Raw genomic sequence first — 19,429 nt, 5'->3', positions numbered from 1 at the left:
ACAGTCTGAGGTCAGACAACGCGTCTCGACGGTAGGAGGGTAGTGCACCGGGAGAAACTGAGGAACAAGCCCAAACTCACACAGGATTTTGAGCCCTCTCTCTGCCAGGGTGGGCAGCCCTTGGAGAGGGGCGAAGGAGAGCCGCTTGAGCCTAGTTTTCATTTCCAAGTGCTTTATCGCATACGAGGATAGGACAGATGAGATATGGAGGGCAGTAGCCTGGCCAGCCTCAAGGAGTGCATCTGGATCCAAAAGAGAAATCAAACTCAGACCTTCCCGTCCTTGCCCCTGTCACGAGCCGTGCCCGAGCTCCCCCCGTACCGTACCGGCTCCAGCAAGGACACAAGCGTCCTTGTCAGACGCTCCTGCTGTAACCTTGCGAGTGCCCGAGCTGCTCACCGCAAGGACACAGCTGTTTTACTCCTGATGCTGTCCTGGCTTGGGAGAGAGAGTATTAGAGGGAGAAATACTGGGCTGATAATCTGATCGGTTGACAGAAATGCTGATGGCTTACTTTTCTAACAGTAACCCTCTTCTCATCCCTCCGAGAAGAGACACCCAAAGAAAAACAGCGGCCGTTACCTGCCAATGACTTCAATGTTGGAGATGGCATAGAAGTACTTGTACAAATTTTCCCTCTGCACATAGGTGCCACCGAGGGCCGGTCTCAGCAGCCTCATCCTCAAGTCAGTCATGGTGAAGAAGTCCTTCAGGCCTTTGGCGCTCTCCAGCCGGGTGTACAAGTTGTCCATGTTCTTGAGGTCCGGGCCAGCAAAGATGGCAAAGCGGTCCCTCACCTCGAACCGGACGTTCTTCTCCTTCTTGGAGCCCACCCAGCGGGAATACTCCTCCGTGCAGAGGACCCTGTTGGCACTGGTGGTAGAGAGGTCCCTGACCCTCCGTGCTGGCATGCTGAACGCCTCCATGCAGTCATCCGCATAATATTGGTACGGGTGCCAAGTCCTCCCGTTATCTAGGGACTTCTCCAGCATCATGATGGTGGGCCGGCCGTACTCGAAGGTTATCACGATGTCGTCCGTCAGCTCGATGCTCTTGTTCCAGGACAGCGTGATGTTAGCTAGCAGCGGCTCCGGGTAACGGCGCCACGTCACGCTCTGCCAGTACGTAGCCAGCCCTTCGTCCTCCGTGTCAAACATGAGTTTGGGCGGGTGGGCCAGGTCCGGGTTGGAGGCGTCGCACTCGTCGCTGCACAGGTACGGGTTCTCCTGGAAGAACAACAACCGTCACAAGAGAAGAAGGCAACGCGGGGGCATCACAGGTGCCCCGAGCTCACAGCAGCGTGGCCCAACTTGCCCAGTTACTGTTTTTAGCTGCGTTTACATTTGCCAGTGTTAAATGTTCAGCTGAAATGGAGCATGCCAGGGGTCTGGCTCTGGATGATGCTATTTCTGAGAATGAATTTAAGACAAAAATATGTGGATTTGCCTTTGTTATAAGACTGACTGAGCTGTTTCCTTTGAAAGGCCCTTTGGGAAAGGGCCTTCAAATTTGGTAAGGGGGTAATTTTCATAGAAAGCACATTCCCTGAGACAGTCTCTGAGAAATTTCACTTATGCTCGGCCGAGATATGAGCCTACGGAAAGCCGCAGTTCACGCTTGCAGGAACTGAATGGCTAAAATTCCCCAAAGCACCAGCTTTACTATGCATGTTTGTGCCTTCATCAGCTCCTCACGCTGAACGAGCTGGCGAGACACCATCCCCACAGCCTCTCCAGGTATGGTCCAGCACAGAGTTACAGACAGGACGCCCGATTTCCCTGAGCTGGGACAGGATCAGGCAGTAGCAGAGAGAGCAGAGATCCTGGTTTGTGCTCCCAGTGTCTCTGCTGTCCCCAAAGGATGCACTGAGGAGAGTGTCCTGGCCCAAAATAACTGGAAGGCTGACCTGGAAAGGACTTGGGAAGAGGAACAGGGAGGGGGAGGAAGAGGGTGGACAACCCCGTGCCACCTCTCTCATACCCAGAAGGGGAGCCAGGAATCCTGCAGGCTAAACACACTTCCCACCAATTTGTGTTTGCTGCTCGTACGCGTGCTCTTACCCTGTGGCAAGTACAAGCTAATCTGAGTTAACGTCTTTCTTTGCAGAAATGAAGTTACATAATTTTGCGCTGCCATGTGCATCTGGCATTCCTGCTGCTCAGCCGGGGACCAGCCGCTTCTCGAGCCACGCCAGCTTCCCGGGCTGGAGGCAAGAGGTGCAATGATCCTCGCCAGTCCCCGGGGGCCTGCGCCGCCAAGGTTGTCTCCTCCTACCCAGATGACTGTCTACTGCTACTTCTGCTGTGTCACTCATTGCTCACAGCCGTGGGCAACGGGAGGAAGCTCCAACCATGCGCAGGGACCGCTTTGCCCACGCGTGACACTGCATGACCGAGCTTTTGTGTTTGGCAGTGACAGACATGCATGCGTGTCATGCTAAATTGCATTAAGGGCACATCATTAAGGTCACACAAGCAAATGTTGAAAATTTTGGATGTGCGCGTCAGGGTTATCTCCGTGGGTTTCTTGTACATGCAGTTGTGTGTTAAAGCCCTTAATCACAGGCTCTTTTTCCCTGCAGCCCCTGCCTCAGCCCCTGTGTAGCTCAGACCTGTTTGGGGGATGGAGCGGGGCTCTGCAGCAGAGGCTCCTATCCCCCTGAAAAGCTCTGCATGCGTCCACAGCAGACTGTAAATCTTTTTTTTTTTTTGCATGTGAGGCTTCTCTTTACTTCTTACTGTCATTTTACCTCTCTCAGACCCCAGATCCAGAGGACTGGGGGAAGGAGAGGGCCGGTGGGACCCTGGGCTCTGCGGCAGAGCTGGGACCCGTCTCCCAGGAGGCCAAGGCGCCTGGCAGCGAGAAGAGCTGATAAAGCAGCTGGAGCTGCTTGAGGTTGATGGATGGAGGAGAGGAGGTGAGGCTGCTGGGGTGCAGGCTCTGTCCTGCTGAGCACTGCAGACTTGCAAGGTAAGGCCCGGAGGGGCTTGGTGGTTTGTTTTCTGGATGCTTTGTGCTCTGGGTGTGTGTGCCTGCAGGACTGGTGTTGCAGTTGGGGTGCAGGATGTTGCTGTTACCCAGTTTGCGGCAGGAGCTGGAGGTTTGGATGGCTGCAGGGGTTGCGGTTCCCGGCCACCTGGGTCGTGTCTGGCCCTGGGGCTGGGAGAGCCCTGGGGCTGTGAGCGTCGGGGCAGCGGTGGAGGAGGCTGCTCCCTGGTGCTGGGCACTGGCCTGGTGAAATGGGCTTGCTTTGAGCTGGGTGAACTGCTGGAGCCGAGCTCTCCCCAGGTGGCCGTGTGGCTTTTGGGGAGCCCAGTTTCCTCCCCTAGAGAAAGGGGAGGAGGGAAGCTGACTTGCAGAGCGAGGGCTTGCAAGCATGATGATGGCTGAGGCTGTGCTGTGGATGTTGATGTGTATGTGAGGTGCTTTGGAAAAATCTGGCTTTTGCCATCTCCAGTTGGGCAACCAGAAGTACTGGAAGCCACTTGGAGCTCTGTCCTGGCTTTGCATCTGTGAAATGGGCCCATCATGCCTTCCCAGGCTCAGAGACACGCGCCAAGTGCGAGCAACTGTAGCGTGCAGAGGCTGCGGCGCTGAGAAGCTGAGCAAAGCCCAGGGGGAAATAAATAATTCTGTCTTTGAAGCATCGCTGGAGTAGTATGCTTTAAATAAGGCAGAGGGCTGCTCAGCGAGCAGCGGGGATAAAGCGAAATACTGAGCAGCTGATCTGCACACAAGCACCAGCCTCCTTCACAGCGGATGAAGCCGTGGCCTTGGGGGAAGGGGGCACCTGTAAATAAGCCATGGGTTGTAGCGCATGTGCACCAGGCAGCCCGGGCACAACAGCGAAAGCCAGTTGAGCTGCTTTGGTGGAAAAATAAGCAAATTGCGGTGTGGGTGAAGCAGCCCCTGAAAGCAGCCTAGCTCTGCCTCAGCACTAGCAGGTTTGACCCTGGACGAAAAGGGGGAAAACTTGCACCATTTTCAACCCCAGCACGCTCTCAAACACGTGCCTGTAAGGACACAAGCAGCGCGCTGGCTCCTGCCCGGCTCCCCTTGCTTTCTTTCCAAATAGGGGGGAAGCCCCACGAGCGCCTATCGGGCTCTGAGCCGCCCCCTGCGGACCCTCTGCTGCTGTGACATGCTGCTCCGGAGCAGGGATTAACAACAAAAAAAAAATATTGACGTATTTAATATACGCTCCTGACTCGTCATGTTCAGGGGAATTGTTCTTCTCTGCTAATGAGACCCAGCTTCCTGCTGGGGGATAGAGCTGCTTTTTAGCACGGCTTTGCAGTGGTCGCTGGTAGGAAAGGAAGAAAAATCCATGTCAGTGGAAGCTAGGGGGGTTTAGCACTGTTTCCTGTGCTGAGCCAACATATTGCGCTGCAGTATGGTCCTACCGCGAACTAGCGGTCGCACAGGTGGCTTGACAGGTCGGTCCTGAAAAGACCGTCTTAGAGCTCCGTTTTCACCTCCTGTCTGGATGAAGCGGCGGCCAGGCGGCCTCCTGGCGTGTGGCTGATCCGTCAGCCAGTGGGGAACTGGCACGAGGCTCGTGGCCGCGGCAGGAGGCTGCCGATAGACTGAGGCCGCCGCTTAGCGCGGTTCTGCACCGGCGAGGGCTGAGCGTGCGTACCGGGCTGGCGCAAGCACCCTTGCCGGGGCTGTGCTCGCATCGCGTGCAGCAGCAGCCAGGGCTGCCGAAGCACTTCAGCTGGGTTCATTGGAGTTTCCACTGAGTATTTGTTGCTGTGGCTGGCCCCAGGGTAGCCACGCAGGCCAACCTGGCCTTCAGAGCTGGTGGTGCTGTGGGGGACTGCTCCTATCAAGGCTTTCTGTGGAGGCTTCCTTATGAAGCCATTGCCAAACTACACGAGGGAAGGACCTGGTGGCTGGGAATGATCAAACGCTAGCCAAGCCAGCGAGGAAGTGTGAGATGACACCTGCCATGGTGAAGGGTGGAGTGGACAGGAGGCGAAGCAGGTCTGGGAGCAGGTAATGGTCTGACAAGCATGGTCCCGCTTTGAGCTTCACCATCTGGAGGGACGGAGTTGACTCTGCAGAGGCCAGCATAAGAGCATGGTACCTAGCCAGGAGGGCTCGGACATGCGACCTGGTGTGGCGAGAGCAGGGCAAAGCGGAGCCAAAACTCTGCCCATTGCCCATAGGCTTGTCTCAAAGAAAAGGGAGCGGTAGATGCACAATCTCTGCTCGCTCCCGTACGTTCAAACCTGTAAATCCACACAGCTCAGCAGACAACAAGCCCAAAGATGTCTTTAACTGACCCGATGCTCAGGAGCAGCATATGGTCTGGATATCTGTGTACCAGTTGTTACAGGGCAAACAAAGGAAAATAACCTTTAAGTGACAATGCTGAGAGGTGCGGAGGGCCTCAAAAGCCACCGAGTGAGTCACGTCACTTATAGCTTCCTCTGTGAAAATGAAGTGTTCCTTTTTGGGGTTTGGCTTATTGAAATGTCCTTCCTCCTCGGGACGCTCAATACACTTTCTAATGGTGGGGTGGTTTGGAGTCAGCCTGGAGGGCAGGGAAGAACGGAAACAGATGGCCATACTTTGGCTGCTCTGTTGGTCCTCGCAAGATCGGTTAAAGCACTGTTGAAACAATTCCAGGTATTATTTTTGAATCTGGTTTCCTCATCCAAACCATGCGTCCTCCAAAGAATCTGTCCAGAGTCTCGAGATATTTACATCTTCGATATAAAAGTCAGAATGCATTAGCCAGTCAAACTTGGTCTCAGCAAGCTTAAAATAAAACAGTTCACTTTTAGTCTCATGCTATTAAATCAGTCGTGAATGTCCTCACAGCAACTAGATGTTGCAGGTTTCCAACTCTCCAGCAAGCTCTTCCGATTGCTCTTTTTTTATGTGTGCACCAAAGCGATGTAGCCTTGCTTAGCTTGAGCTCGTGGCCCAAACTGGCCAAGCCCTGGAGGCAAAAGGCAAGAGTGTGGCTGAGGACAAGTCGTGAGAACAAACAACAGATGTCCTGGGGCACGACGTGCCTAGAGATGTGCCCGTCCAGCTGCAGATCCACCCCTGGGGATCAGCCCTGCCTTGTCACCGTGCCGGCGTCAGTGCTCAGATAGTGCAAAACATCTACCGTGAATGCTAAGGGCTGGTCCTAGCCGTGTGGGTTAATGTGATTTTTGGGTCATGTCTTGTGGGGTGCAGCACCCTTGCTCTCTTGTCTCCCTCCACTGAAAGCCCTTGGACGGGAGGGCTCAGCACCTCTGAAAACGGTGTCTGGCCCCTGCCCAGGCGTGAGGACGTTGCCTTGCACCCCGGGGTGACACTGCGCCGGAATGGCAATACCGCCGGGGGCGTTCGGAAGGTCGGAGCCGGCACGCGGCGACTTGCTCGCTGAGGCAGGATTTCTTAAGAAACAAGATATCAGCCTGACAAGCAAGGACGCGGGAGGACAAGGCGCTGGAGCGAGACTGCTGGCCCACCTTGCCGGCAAGGGAGGGGACGGGGGGAGCAGACACAACAAGAGACCCCGGTTTTACGAAACCCAGCTGGTTTCTAGGGCTCTTAAGGAGTGTACAGAGTTGTTTTGCTTTTTTTCTTCTGGCAGATAATGCCATTTTTAAGCCTCCCAGCATAAAATTATATATTTTTGTAGGTGAAACTGCTTGATTAATCATTAAGCTGTTGAATATTTTAAATAAACTAGACATCTGTTGTGAATGGTGAAAGCTGCACAGAAATAAAACTGCAGCCTTTAGTAGATCTCCATGCCAAAGGGAAACTGGAAAGAAATTACAAATGCTAGCTGCACGATGAAGAAAAACACTTAATATTAAGGGGGAAAAAAAAAAAGATTTAAGCCATGAAAAATAAGTGGATGATATGAAAGTTGATACAGCTTGGCGCAAGCTGTAATCAGAGCTCTCGTAACCTGGTCTGATTTGTTTAACTCTTGTCTTGGCTGCGGGAACGTCTCTGGACTTGCTCTGCTTTCAGGGGTCTGTTCTGCTTGGTGAAATCATTTTGTTTAGGTCGAGGCCTAAGCAAAGGCCTTGGCCTTTTCCTTGCCTTTGTATTTATTTATTTATTTTTTATCGAAGGGGAAAAAAGTTAAATGCATTGGTCTGGCCTAAACATCTGCACTGTCGTGTAGGCTTCTGTTGTGTCCTCGTTTCTGTAGCGTTTTTCTTCCCCTAAACTGGCTCCCAGATGGGAAATGCAAGATCTCACCTCTTGGGTCTTTCCAGGCTTTTCTGCACGAGCTGATGATGGCTGGAACGAGGGGCACGAGGGGAGCTGGTGCAGGCAGGGCTTGGCCAGTGTCTCCCCTCTGCCCTGTAGGTGTTTATCAGCCCCAAGGGGAAGTTTTGCTGAGCAGCACAAGCATTTCCGGGGGGGGAAAAACAGCCCCACAAGAAATCAGCATTTTGCTGGCCTTGAAGCCGGCTTGGTGTTGGAGCGGTTTCAACGGCAGGCGTGATGGGGAAGGCAGCGGCATGGAAACCTCCTTCCCTCGCTCTGGGGAACGCCACGGCCGCCTAACCTCGCTCCGGATTTCCATCCCCCTGCAAGGTTGCCCCGTCCCTCAGCGCTCGCCCCGTCCCACCACGCTTGGGGTCACCAGGTCCCTCCGCTCCCGCCGTTGATTTCCAGCTTTGCGACGGAGCCGACTAGATTTACAATAGATTTACGTTGGCGCCGCGCGCAGCAGCGGGTGGTCAGCGGCGCTCATGTGCGTTTTCGGGGCCTGCTCTGGCTGCGGGAAGGTTTTCCCCAGCGGCGAGCGGAACAAGCCCTGCTCCGTCCCTGCCTTTCCCGCGGGCTCGCCGGCACAGGGAGCCCCAAGGCATCCTCCACGCGCCGCCGGGTCCCCCGCTGAGCGCGAGGGGGGATGCAGGATAAAGCCGAAATGCTCATTTCGGTGCTTTTGTTTTGCTGCTTCTCTCCTCTCTGCTCAGCTGAATCCCCCCGGATTAATCCCGGGATTAGAGGCCCTGTCGCCGCTCGTGCGCAGGCGGCTCCGAGCGCTCCTCGCCGAGCTGCTTGCACCCGCGGTGCTCGCGGCCCTTTTGGGGCTGCGGGTGTTATTTGTCTCTGCGGGGGCTGGCCGTGGCGGTGGTTCTGCGGGATCCGAAGGAAATTCAGTCCCGACTTGCCGGCCCTGCCCCTTCCCTGTGACGGGAGCGATGGGAACGGGTTCGGCCTCGGCGTTTCCATCCCCGTCGCAGCCCGAGCGGCAGCCGCCGTCCGCTCAGCAGCGGAGCAGCCCTCCGATTTCCGCACCAGAAACGGCGGGCGAGGGCCGCGCTCAGCGCTGCCGAAGTCGGGAAACTTTCTTGGCTTTTTCCCTTTGAGCTGGGTTTAAAGAGGCAGATTTCCCAAACAGAATCGCATTCGCGTAGGCGAATGCACCAGCTTGTCCTAAAGACGTTATAGCCTGTTTTCACCCTTGCTGCTGTTGACTTAAGGGGTCGACCGCTCTATCCGTGTTTATGCAAAGACAAGGTGATTTTTTATGATCAAAAATAACATTTGGGGGTAATTAAATCTCATGCTTCAGGGCATAAACCATAACCTGCCAGTGGCCAGGATGGGATTCCCAGAGAACTGGAAATATTTTCTGACAATTAATTTTCACTCTCTTCGTGGGCTGGGAGGGATCAGAGGGGTGAGACAACCGTAATTAATTTACAGCGATTATTTCCAACAGCTGGCAAGTGGCGAGACTCGCCGGCGGAGACGGCTGGGAGCGCGGGAATCACCGAGCAGAAATAAGAGGCCGACGGCTCTCGAGCGCGCCAGTCCCGTGCCGTCCGGGCGCCTCGCTGCCGGCTGGCCCGGGGCGAAGCTCTGCCCCCCTCGCCCCCGCCGGGCAGCCCCAAACGGGAGCCCAACGCGTCGGGGGCGAGCGCTTGCCCGAGCGCTCAGGGACGGTGGTGGCTCTGCCGTGCACCGCACGGACGTGCTGAGGGGGGATCGCAACCAAAACTGTGCTTTTCCTAAAGCAAGCCTCAGCAGCGCTCTTCAAGGTGACGCGTCTTCCCCTATTTTTTTTTTTAATGCTGTTTTTGTCAAGTTGCATATGCTTTAGCTAATCCAGAAGCTTTTATTTCCCGTGTGCAATGAAGATGGTGTTTCCTCGTGCCGTGCGGCCGGGGCCAGGGCTGCTGAAGGAAAGCGCCGCTCACACCCTTATAAAAATGATTTCGATGAAACCCTGCGCTCAGATAGCTGAGAGCAAGCAAAGCCCGTGCCGAGCGCCGAGCCGGTGCCGCTCGCTTCCCCGCTCGTGTTGTCCATCCGAAGAGACGTCCTGGAGCGGCCGAGGCACGCGGCAGGTCCCGGCAAGGCGTCGGCGAATACGGGACCGATGCTTTAGCAGCTTCGGGTCCGTCGGGGGCGGCCGGCTGGCGCCTGCCCTTCCTCGCCGCTTCCCTCCCCGCGCCGTGAGGGCAGCGGAAGCGACGGCGGAGCAACCGCCTCGCCAGCACGCTGCTCCCCGCTGACACCTGCGGGTCCCCCCGGACCAAACGCCGGGCTGAGGGGGGGGCGGCCGGAATTTCGGTGCTTGTTGAAACCACGGTACGCCGCATACGCACCAAAATCCCTTGGCGCCTGCTCTTGCCGAGCTGGAGATGGGTCGGGAAAACCTGGCATCGCGACGAGCTTTGGCAACCTCCCGGCGGCTGGCAGGACGGGCTCTGCGGCGGTGCCGGTGTTCCCCGGAGCCGTGGGCACAGCCAGGGTTAAGGGCGGCCCGGAAAATTCCTCTGCTAAGCAGATAATCTCGTCGCTGCGCCGGGCACCCCTGCACCAGCAGCCGCGGGCAGGCGCTCAAAGCAGCAGCGGCTCAATCCTGTTGACTGCTCGTCTCCAAACCTGGCCTTTCTGTACCCAAGAGCTGCAAGCTTTGCTCTTCCCGGGGCCCTTCGCTGGAGCTCGTCCCCAAATTAAGCCGCTTGGATCCGGCCCCATCCCCTTATTTGCCAGATTAAGCCCGGCGTCTCGCCGCAGAGAAGTCCCTGTGCGCAGACCCGCGCGGAGCTGCCCGAAGGAGCACGATAAGCCGCCCCGGGTGCTGTGCTCTAAGTGCAGTATCGATTCAGGGCTAAGAAAATGCTTAGGAAGTAGGAAGAGCGTCCTGCTCTCTAAAAGCCTGTGCGCCGCGTAAGCTCGATGCAGGCAGCCTTTGCGGAGAGGTTTGCTACGCTGCTATTAATATTTTATCCCGTGAAGGAGGCCGGGCTGCCCTGAATGGGGGAGGGCAGGGCGCGGAGGCCGGCGGTGGGAAAGGAGAGGCGAGCAGAGGCGCTACGGCGTTCCTCAAATGCCGATCCCTCCCCCCCCACCCAAGAAAGCCTCCCCGGGGAAGGTGCAGCTCCTCGCTCGCGGGTGCCCCGCGCCACCCTGGCCACATCCTGCCTCTGCTGCTGCTGCAAGGACTTTGCTCTTGCTGTTGCGTGATAAGTATTTAGCTGCTTTATCCGTGCCTGTATTTTAAGGGTAATGTTTTAACAGACATCACTGCTAGCACTGTGCGGTGGTCAGCCTGTAAAGCACTTGGCTGCCGGGCTGGAGCTGTCCCAGAGGATGGGACCAAGATGTTCTCTAGAAGGTCCTCCAGGACCTCCTTTAGCAGCAGGGAGCTAACGCAGCTGAGCAGCCTGGTTCCCCCAGGGACGGGGGGCTTGAGCCTGCTGGCCATGAGCAAAAAGCAGTTGAGTTTGCACTGGTTCTCCCTTTGGGATATATCCCCCCAGAAAAGCCGTGGAGGACAGGGCTGGACGCAGCGGTGAGCGGAGACCACCGCAGAGAAGGTGCCCTGGGTGGTCAGGGAGAGCAGAGACCCGTGCTCGCACACGAGCGTGCACCGAAACGGCCGCGGCCACCAGGCATTGCTTGTGCACGTGCAACCCCTCTCCCGGCACGGCCGCGTCCCTGGCGCTCGCGTTGCCCTGCTGCTATCAATCACGCGCTGACGCTCGCCGTCCTGGGCACCGCGTCCGACGCAGCGGGCTGGAGCGTGACCCAGCCTGGGGGCCCTTCCGCATTGCCGCGTGCCTGGAGCGAGCGCGACGGCCCCCTCGCGCACCGGGAACCCGTCTGCGGGAAGCTGGCGAGCAGAGAAGTCTGTACGGAGCCCCAAAAACACGCGTTTCCCCGCCCGTGGCACAGAGCAGGCGCGCGGAGCCGCAGGTGCCGGGCGCCGCAGCGAGCGCGGGTCACGGCAGCGGGAGCGCATCGGTAGCCGAAGCGGAGCAGCGTGGGCGCGGGGCCGGCGCTGCCGCGGGGACCTTGCAGCGAGCTCCGGGCGCTCGCCCGAGCCTGCGGATGGGATTGGCACGGCGGCTGCTGGCTTCCTCGCCTGTCCCCAGCCCGCTATGCAATGACACCTCTGCAAATCTCCCAGCCCGTGTTGTGCTGAGGGCGCTGCGTTCCCGCGAGCGGGTGCTAGCGGAGGGAAGGAGGTTGCTGCCGCGGGCGCCCCCGCTACCACCCTGCTCCGGGTGGGCAGCAGCCCTCCGACGGGGATAACGCTCCCGCTGGGGGCTGGAAGTCCAAACTATCGCTCGGCAGCACCCGGGGCAGGCAGCACGTTCGGGAAGCGGGCGCCGCGCGCAGGGCGGCAGGCAACGGTGCTCAGGTCCTGCCGGAGTGCTGCCGCTAAGCCGGCACCCCGCGTGCGCAGTCAGCCTGACGAGCCGGAGACCTGGGCTCGGCTCGGCGAGCAGCACCGCGCTGCTGCTGCTGCGCACGCTTGGGTGAGCTCCCTGTCCAGGTCAGCGGAGGAGCGCGCTAACCGCCGGGAGCCTCCGCGCCGGGAGCCCCTCACCCTGCCGAGGCGGCTGGGCGCAGCGCCGGGGGGGTCTGCAGAGGCCGGGTGCAGGTCTGGCCCCGTTGGGGGAGCATGGCCAAACTCGGTCGTTTGGGCAGAAAAAGGCTCCGGTGGTGCCTGCAGCGGGGTCCAGGGGCCGCTTGGCCCAACCGCGTCCCCCGTGCACCTTCCAGGTCAAGCACGTGCATCCAGGCTGCTGATGCAACGAGGCTGCTGCGGAGGGAAGGGGCTGCGTCCCCACGGGCTCAGGGCAGGGTTTCGGGCTCTGCGTAGGCGCGTTTCTATCCAATTTGTCCAAAATTTGTCCCGCTGTAAAGCAAGGTGAGAACTTGCCACCCAAAGTGGTGCATGGTTGCGTTTTGTCGCGTGCTGTAGGGGTGGCTTTAGGTGGGAGCAGCATCTGCAAGGATGTGGCACCCCTATACGCGACAGCCGGGCCCATGGCCACCGTCGGCGAGGACTGAGGAAAAGGGTCGGTTTTCAGACGGATCAGCAAACCGGTCGGTGTGACTGTGGCTTCCCAGCCGGCAGCGCAAACGCCGTGGTCCCCAGCGCAGGGCCATCACGCGAAGGGCACTGTGGAGGGGTCAGGGCACTGCAGGGACCTTAAAACCCCAGATCTCAAAATCCTGGCAGTAAATAGGTCGAGTTTGGGGCCTGAAGTTATAATTCAAGCTCACCTAAGGGCTAAAATTAAGCTTTCATTTATGGGCAACGGGCTGCGGCAGGAAAGCATTCCTTCCCGCCAGAATATTATTGTCTGTAGGGAGAATTCCTTTTAAAGTTTAATAGGAAATCATTTCTATGTTATATAATATAATAAAAATTTTCAGAAAAAATAGGAGAGACTTTCCTCAATCCCTTAGGCTTCAAAAGCTGCTTATGGAAAAATGTACCTGGTGTTGCTGTATGAGCGTGTGTAAAACACACTTCAGGAGCTGGTCGCCCGGCTCTGGCCAAGGCGCTGCCCCAGCGCGGCTCTGGAGCCGCTTCGCTTAGCCGTTGCCCCTGGGCCTGCTGCTCCCTTTGGAGAACAAACCTTCCTTACAAGCAGTTGGGTCTCTTTCCCGTCTTTTTTGAGGGGGGGAAGCTTCCAGTTCACGGTGCCAATTAAACCTACTTGACAGCCTGATTTTTATCACCGCGTCTCTTCCATCAGCGAGCTGAAACGATTCTTGTTAGCAGAGCAATATCCCGCTTTGCAGCGCGATGAGTCCCGAACTGGGCATTTAAGGAAATTGCTATGGACTGCGCGGGGAAATCCCGTTTGCTCAGCGCTCTCTAATTTGAAGCTGAACTGTATTCCCTCATTTTCTGCAAAGCCGCCGCTTCTCATCACGCCGAGCTCCCGCAGCACCCGGACTCGCCTCTGTGGCAGCCTCTAATTTGCAGAGCAGCTAATAACTGTCCCCGCGCGGGTCCGGCCCCGAGGGCAAGGCGGTAACTGAATGTGCCTGGAGCGTCCGTGGGGCAGGGGGTTGTTCCCGTTTTACGGATGGGAAAAGAAAGATGCTGCTTTCCCTCCCCGGGACCCTGAGCGAGGTGTTGCCCGAGGATTTTGACTCGTGCTGGTAGATTTTGGCATAAAGGCAAAGTAATCGTCCCAATGCCACATCACGGATTTAAGGAAGGGACAAAGGGGAGCTCCGACTCCCAGCCCTCCGCCAAGGCCAAGGACGTTTTGAGATCGGCCGCAGGGAGAGCCGAACTTATTCGGGGCGGAGAAAGAACATCCGCTTTCCTTAGAAAGAGGTTTCCATCGGCCTTGCCCGCGGTCCCTGCTGGGCCCCGGGATGTTTTTACACGCTGGAGCCAAAGGCTGCCCGCTCTGCCCAGCCACGCTCGCGCGTCTGCCGTAATCCGGACGGTGGAGCCAGGGCAGCACGTGCGCTCCTGTGGGATGTGGCCAAGGGGGAAGGCTGCTTTGGTGGGTTTTTTGGTTGGCTGGTTTTGGTTTTCCTTTTTTTTCTGTCTCTGCTCAGGGTACCAGAAGGGGCAAATCCATCCTTTAACTGTTAGATCACGCTGCATCTTTCGGAATCTCTTTGGAAGAGCATTGCTGAAGCAATTCCGTTTCCCTTCCAACTATAAAAACTTGGATTTTCATTTTGGTAACCCCCAATTCTTTGTTTGCACCTAACCAAAGGTGCAAAGATATGGTCAGGCGGAGGTGGGTGTGAGATGAGCTACAAGAACGTAAGGAAAAGCGTTTCTGAGGCTAGATGTTTGTCTGCTTTTTCCAATTGCATCAGCTGGTCTCATAAGGGAAATGAGCTCTTCAGTATAAACCTTATAAATCAAGTCACTCTGAAAAGTTTAGCTAAGAATCCTTAGCTAAAACCAACGTCAAATTTGGCTGAATGTGTAATAAATAAATAAAGCTTTTTCCTTTCTGTCCCCGTGCCAAAATCAACAAGTTCTATTAGCTGATGAAACAGTGCTGACGCTAAATAAAAATACCCCTGACCCATCAGTAGGGGCTAAGAGCTCGGCCCCGCACCCAAGAGCGGCGCCCCGACACCTCCGCGAGGCCCTGCCGCCGCGGGGCCGGCTCCCGCGCCTCGGAAACCTCCGGAGCTGCAGACGTGGTTGGAGCAGGGAACGTGCTTCGGGTGTGCGCTTGCCTTGTTTTTTTTTTCTTCACCCCCCCATATGTGAATTGCCCTAGAAACCTCCCTTTTTTTCTTTTTTTTCTTTTATCGTGTGTGCAGAACACCAAAGCTTGCAGGCGCAATCCTCCAAGGTCCCTGCTCAACATCAAAGCGGCACTTCAGCATGTCGGATTATGTCAACACCCGGCAGCACCCTGCCAGCCGTGCCGGGTGCCCGGTCCCTCTGCCAGGTTTGATGGCAAAGTAACGCGGAATTTCTCATCTGCCGCCCACGAGCCCATGGAGACTTGCCACAGGCGAGCAATGCTTTTCCCGCAGAAAATCCCTCATCTGAGATCCGCGTTTAGCTGGTTTAGGCCGTGCGCTGGATGTGATCTTTGAAGTTTCACCCTTCCCTCAGCACCCGCGGTTAAAAGATCTGTTCCCTATCAGTCTTCAGTCGTGCTTTTTGATTCATTCAGATTTTTAGTTACTTATCCGTCTATCCTGCTGTTCCTGCCACTGCCCCTTCCCGTCCAGGCTGCCGCACACGAGTCATTTTTCAGGTGGCCCTGCCAGAAGGGCGCTGGCACTAACGGGAGAAGGTTCGACCACTCTCCTGATCTTAATAAGCAGCAAAACACTGCACAGCCGGAAGGGAGCAGCCAGATGTGACTCGAAATTGCCACGAAACACAGGAAAGACGATGCTCCAGACAACTCCTGCAAATCCCCCAGGCGCCTGCGGAACCATCCCAAAGCGTTGCTGCAAGTCGCTAAGACGGTGGCGCAGGAGCCTGCAGGCCGGGCGATACCTCCCCGATACCGGTGCTGCCCGGAAGGTCGGAGCCTGGCGGGAGATGACCCCTGCTTTGCAGGATCCGGGCTTTCCCGTGAGCTCCTGCGCAGGACCCTGCTCCTACGCCTGCCGTTAGCGGCGCCGCCTGCGGCAGCACGGTCCGGCTCCCATCCGTCCGTCCGCCTCTACCGCATATCCTGCACCTTAAAGACGTTTGTGTCTTTAATTTTGACTTCGGTCATCCGAGTGGTGCTGGCATCCTGCCGGGCTGCGCTTAATTCTTAGTAACGTTAGTCTAACTTCACGGACAGCATCCTGCTGTTTCGGAAGACGCCTAAGGAAGCGATGGAGTCGCCGCGAGCACCTCTCTGCCGGAGGGCCGGGCGCGCGCGAGGAGCCGCCTGTTTCCGCTCCGTAATTAAAACCCGAAGGGGAAAACAAGATCTGGAGCGGCGCGTGCAAGCGGCCGGCGGGCAGGGAGCGCGGGCAGCCCCGCAGCCGCAGCGCTCGGCGGGCAGCGGCATCGGTTTCCGTCCGGTGCTGCCTTCGCGCAGGGCTGGCAAAACCCGGCTCACGTCCGCTGCGGGTTGCGCTCGCCGCCTCCTGCATGTCAATAGGTGTCAGGCCCCGGCCCCGTGATGGAAAGAGCCTTTTTCCTGCTGATTTTTCTCTCTCTCCCCTGGCCAGAAGGGGCTGCTCGGCGGTAAATGCCCACGTGCCATCCTCCGCGCGGAGGCAGTGAAAATTGCCCTTGACGGCCTGCCGGCCCGGGAGCCCGGAGCTGGAGCGTAGCTTGGGTCTCCCCCGGTGCAATCCACCCCCAAATACTGGCTTTGCTCTGTGTTCATCCCAGCAGTGCTGCTCTTATCTCATTTGCTCCATCTTTAAAACGCCCTAATCCCTAAAAGGGGATAGTGCTGGTGTCAGATGCGGGAGAAAAGGCGACGGTAAATACACGGGCATTTCACAAACCTATCCCAAAAATCCAGAAAATAATTTGCTATTTATTACTTCTGCTCTCGCTTTGTTTCCTCACTGGCAAATTTACCCGGGGTTTTGTGCTGAAACGCGGTTTCTGGCTTGTAAAGCGAACCCGGGGCCGGGCATGCTTTCTCTGGGGTTAGGCAGGGACAGGAAGGCAAATCCGCGTTTCGCATTTGGGTAACTCTCATTCATGGGTGCGCGCAGTGTTTGTTACGGCGCTTGGCAATCGTACGCTACGAGGAAATACTGCTGTTACCCAGAATAGAAATATTTTAAGCTAAGTATCGACTGAATCGAGAGATGTAGAGAGCTGATTTAAGTTTGGTAAGGCAGAAGGAGAAGATTACTTCCTCGGAGGTCAGTAAAGCTGATGTCTCGAGCAATGTCAGCTGGAGCGCGCTTGCAAAGAGCTGCGGTGAGTTTAGCAGAAAGCAGGTTGTTGTTCACCTTTTAATGCTTCTGCAGCCCATCAGATAGACGGGAATTGGGGCAGCTAGACTGACCTATCAATAGTTACCTGTTTTATTTGCCACCTTGGACTTGTTTGTTTAAAAGGAAAAGCTGATAAGCCTGTGAAATTAGGGAAAATAATCTTCTCTGGTTCTAATGAGACCACTTAGGTTGGCGAGAACTGGGTAAATACCGGAGTCATCATGACTTGACGATCATTAGTGCTTGGCATCTCTTGATGGCAAAGCAATGTTTTTCTCTCAGATTTTCCAAAGCAGCCCAGGGTTGGTTAAGCGGTGTATTTTCTAGGTGGGAAACTGAGGCACAGGTTCAAAGGGCTGCCTGGTTTCACAGCGTATGTCTAGGCAGTGCTGGCAATGGGACCTCAGGGTCCGTTCCCCTCTTCTGCTCATTTGGGCAGAAGAGAACTCCCCTTCTCGTTACACATAATAGGTTGGTGAACCTTTTTTAAGGGGTACCCCTCGCTCAGGGATCGCCCTAAGGGAAACCCGTCCGGCATGGACTGGCTTTGTCACCGTGCCCTAACCGGGTGGGTTTGGACCCCTCCTGCAGCGTGTTTGGGAGTGGAGTCGACAGTCACCTTGCTTTGCTATTTGTTTTGACCCCCGAACTCTCCTCGGCAACGTAAAGCCTCGTGAATTATAAATCAAACGTTCCTGCGGAGCCTTGTGGTGCACCGAATAAAAGGCAATGATTAATATTTAAGGGAAAATAAGTTAAAGATTTTAACTACAAGGGCAAGTGTCTGTCCGCAGGGTGTCTTCACGTTGAGGCTTGGAAGCAAGGGGGGGCCGGGGTTTCAGGGACTTGCCGTGGAGGCTGTTAACCTCCTCGCCGCGTGGGCCACGCCGGGCTCCACCTTCCCGTCCCTTGCTCCTATACCCCCCGGTGATGCACCCGCCTCGGGCAACCCCCGGTGCTGGCGTTACGGGGGGGGGGAGTCCAGCGGACTCGCGCAGCCTTCTGGCGAACGCGTCTCGGCGAGCCGGCGTGCGCGCTCAGAGCAGCTCAGCGGGGTCCTCACGGGGGGCTGCGCTTTTCGGAAACTTTGACCTTACCCTCCCAGACCAGCACTCGTCTTTCCACCGCTCGGCCATCCCGCGCTCCCCCCGACCCGTCCCTTGGTGCGCCGGCACCATCCCCTGCTCGCGGGCTGACCGCCTACGGGCACGGCGCAGGGACGGACACGGCACCTCCTCCCCGTTTTGCAGCCTGGGAGGCCGAGAGCACAAGCCAGCAGCCAGCATCACCCCCCAAACTGAGATGTCCTTCGTCTCGGCAGGGCGCTCGGTCTCTCGCCGCCCACAGCGGAGTCATTACAACGTGCCAAACAAGGAGGGAAATACTCACGTGAGTGCAGAATCTCTCAGGCGGGTCCCCACAAGTGATTCCTGCTGGATCCACTCTTACGGTCACGTAATCCTTCATCCGCATGGCCTTGGGTTGGCAAGCATAAAACTCCCATGACGGGCCATCGTCCGTGGTCACCCAGGACTTGCAAATGTCATACTGTCCCATGGCCAGGGGGAGACAGTGTAAAAGGAGAGCAACCAGGGACGGCATGGCAGCTGGGACCGAGGGCCGGGTCCCCGGGCAAGGGAAGTGCCAAGAGTCCCGAGAAAGGCAGCTGCTGGTCTAGGGGTTGCTCTCAGGATCAGCATGGAAACTCCTCATCTAAAAGTGATCCAGTCTAAGGAGATCCAGATGATGATGGCAATGACCCCGCTCTCCACGTTGTGTTCAGACAAGGAAAGCTGCTCTCGATGTGGAAGCCAACTTTGCAAATCACTTGATTTGGAAAGTTTTGTCTAGAATTGCTGATCAGTGGTCAAAAGTCTTCCTTAACCTCATTTTTTCCCCTTTTTATTGTGTGAAAGGTCTTCCAAATCAGCATGAAAATATCTAGAGGTGACTCCAGTCAATCAATAGGAAGATCAAGTTCTGAGTTGCTGATGGAATTTGATAGGAGTAAATTGGAGAGGCTGCGAGATGGTGCTGGATCAGGTTTTCAGCAACCTTCTCAGCTGCTGCAAATGCGTCGCTGTGTGGAGTGCTTTAACCTGTGGTCTGCTTTAAATAATTGTTGGGTTTTTTGAACATTAATTTATAAAATAAATATAGCATCTGCTCATCAATACAACTCTGACAAGAGAGACTCTTTGGAGCTAGACTTCCCTTCTTCCCAGGGATGACTGCATCGACGTTACTGCATTGGGTGGCAACGTCTGCAGGTGGTCTGAGCAAGCTCTTTCGTGGTCATTTGACTGACACGAGCGGCGTCGGCCTCGCTCGCTTTTCCTCCCGCTTGGGGCGGCGGTGGTGAGGCACTCGCCCAAGGGGGTCTCTGTCCGCCTGCGCCTTTTGGCACCTTAGCAGCAAGTTCCCAAGCCTTCAGCTCCCGCCCCGCTGCTACCTGAGGGCTTGTTTCCCTTTCATCCTCGGGGGAAAGGGGCAGTTCATTAGCAGGCGCCACCTGCAACAGATTGAAAGACAAATTAGCTGGGACAAAGCAGGGGGGCGGCTGGAGCAACCAGCCTTGCGAGAGCGCGAGTCCCCGAGGATGCGCGCAGACCTCGGCTGGGCTTCCTGAGGCGCAAGCCAGGCTTTTGTAAAAGGGAGATATACAACTTTAATAAAAAGAAATCCATAGTAAGATGCTTATGGCAGATCTGTTGTTTGGGAGATTGGGGGGAGCGCCGCCCCACCGATGCTTAACAATAGCTCTAATGGGTCTTTAAATAATATCAAGAAGGAACAA

At 56.5% G+C, this 19,429-nt stretch overlaps 1 protein-coding gene across 3 annotated transcripts in view; it reads right to left on the bottom strand.

Annotated features, from left to right (window-relative positions):
• The window catches only part of NTNG2 (netrin G2), a 45,491-nt gene extending 26,356 nt beyond the window's left edge, over nucleotides 1–19,135 (bottom strand). For all 3 annotated transcript variants that reach the window (XM_026062418.1, XM_026062419.1, XM_026062420.1), the window contains exons 1-2: nucleotides 18,022–19,135; nucleotides 583–1,226 (exon numbers count right to left, since the gene is read on the bottom strand). In XM_026062418.1, the coding sequence (XP_025918203.1) occupies nucleotides 583–1,226; nucleotides 18,022–18,234 (857 nt within the window). In that variant the 5' untranslated portion in view covers nucleotides 18,235–19,135. The remainder of the gene's footprint in view (nucleotides 1–582; nucleotides 1,227–18,021) is intronic.
• Between the last annotated feature and the right edge of the window lie 294 nt (nucleotides 19,136–19,429).

This window comes from Apteryx rowi, unplaced genomic scaffold (genome assembly GCF_003343035.1).
Source record: "Apteryx rowi isolate R43461 unplaced genomic scaffold, aptRow1 scaffold_19, whole genome shotgun sequence".
NCBI classification, from domain to species: Eukaryota; Metazoa; Chordata; class Aves; order Apterygiformes; family Apterygidae; genus Apteryx; species Apteryx rowi.
The sequence above is the reverse complement of the archived record's forward strand: the minus strand, read 5'-3'. Positions and strand labels throughout refer to the sequence as shown.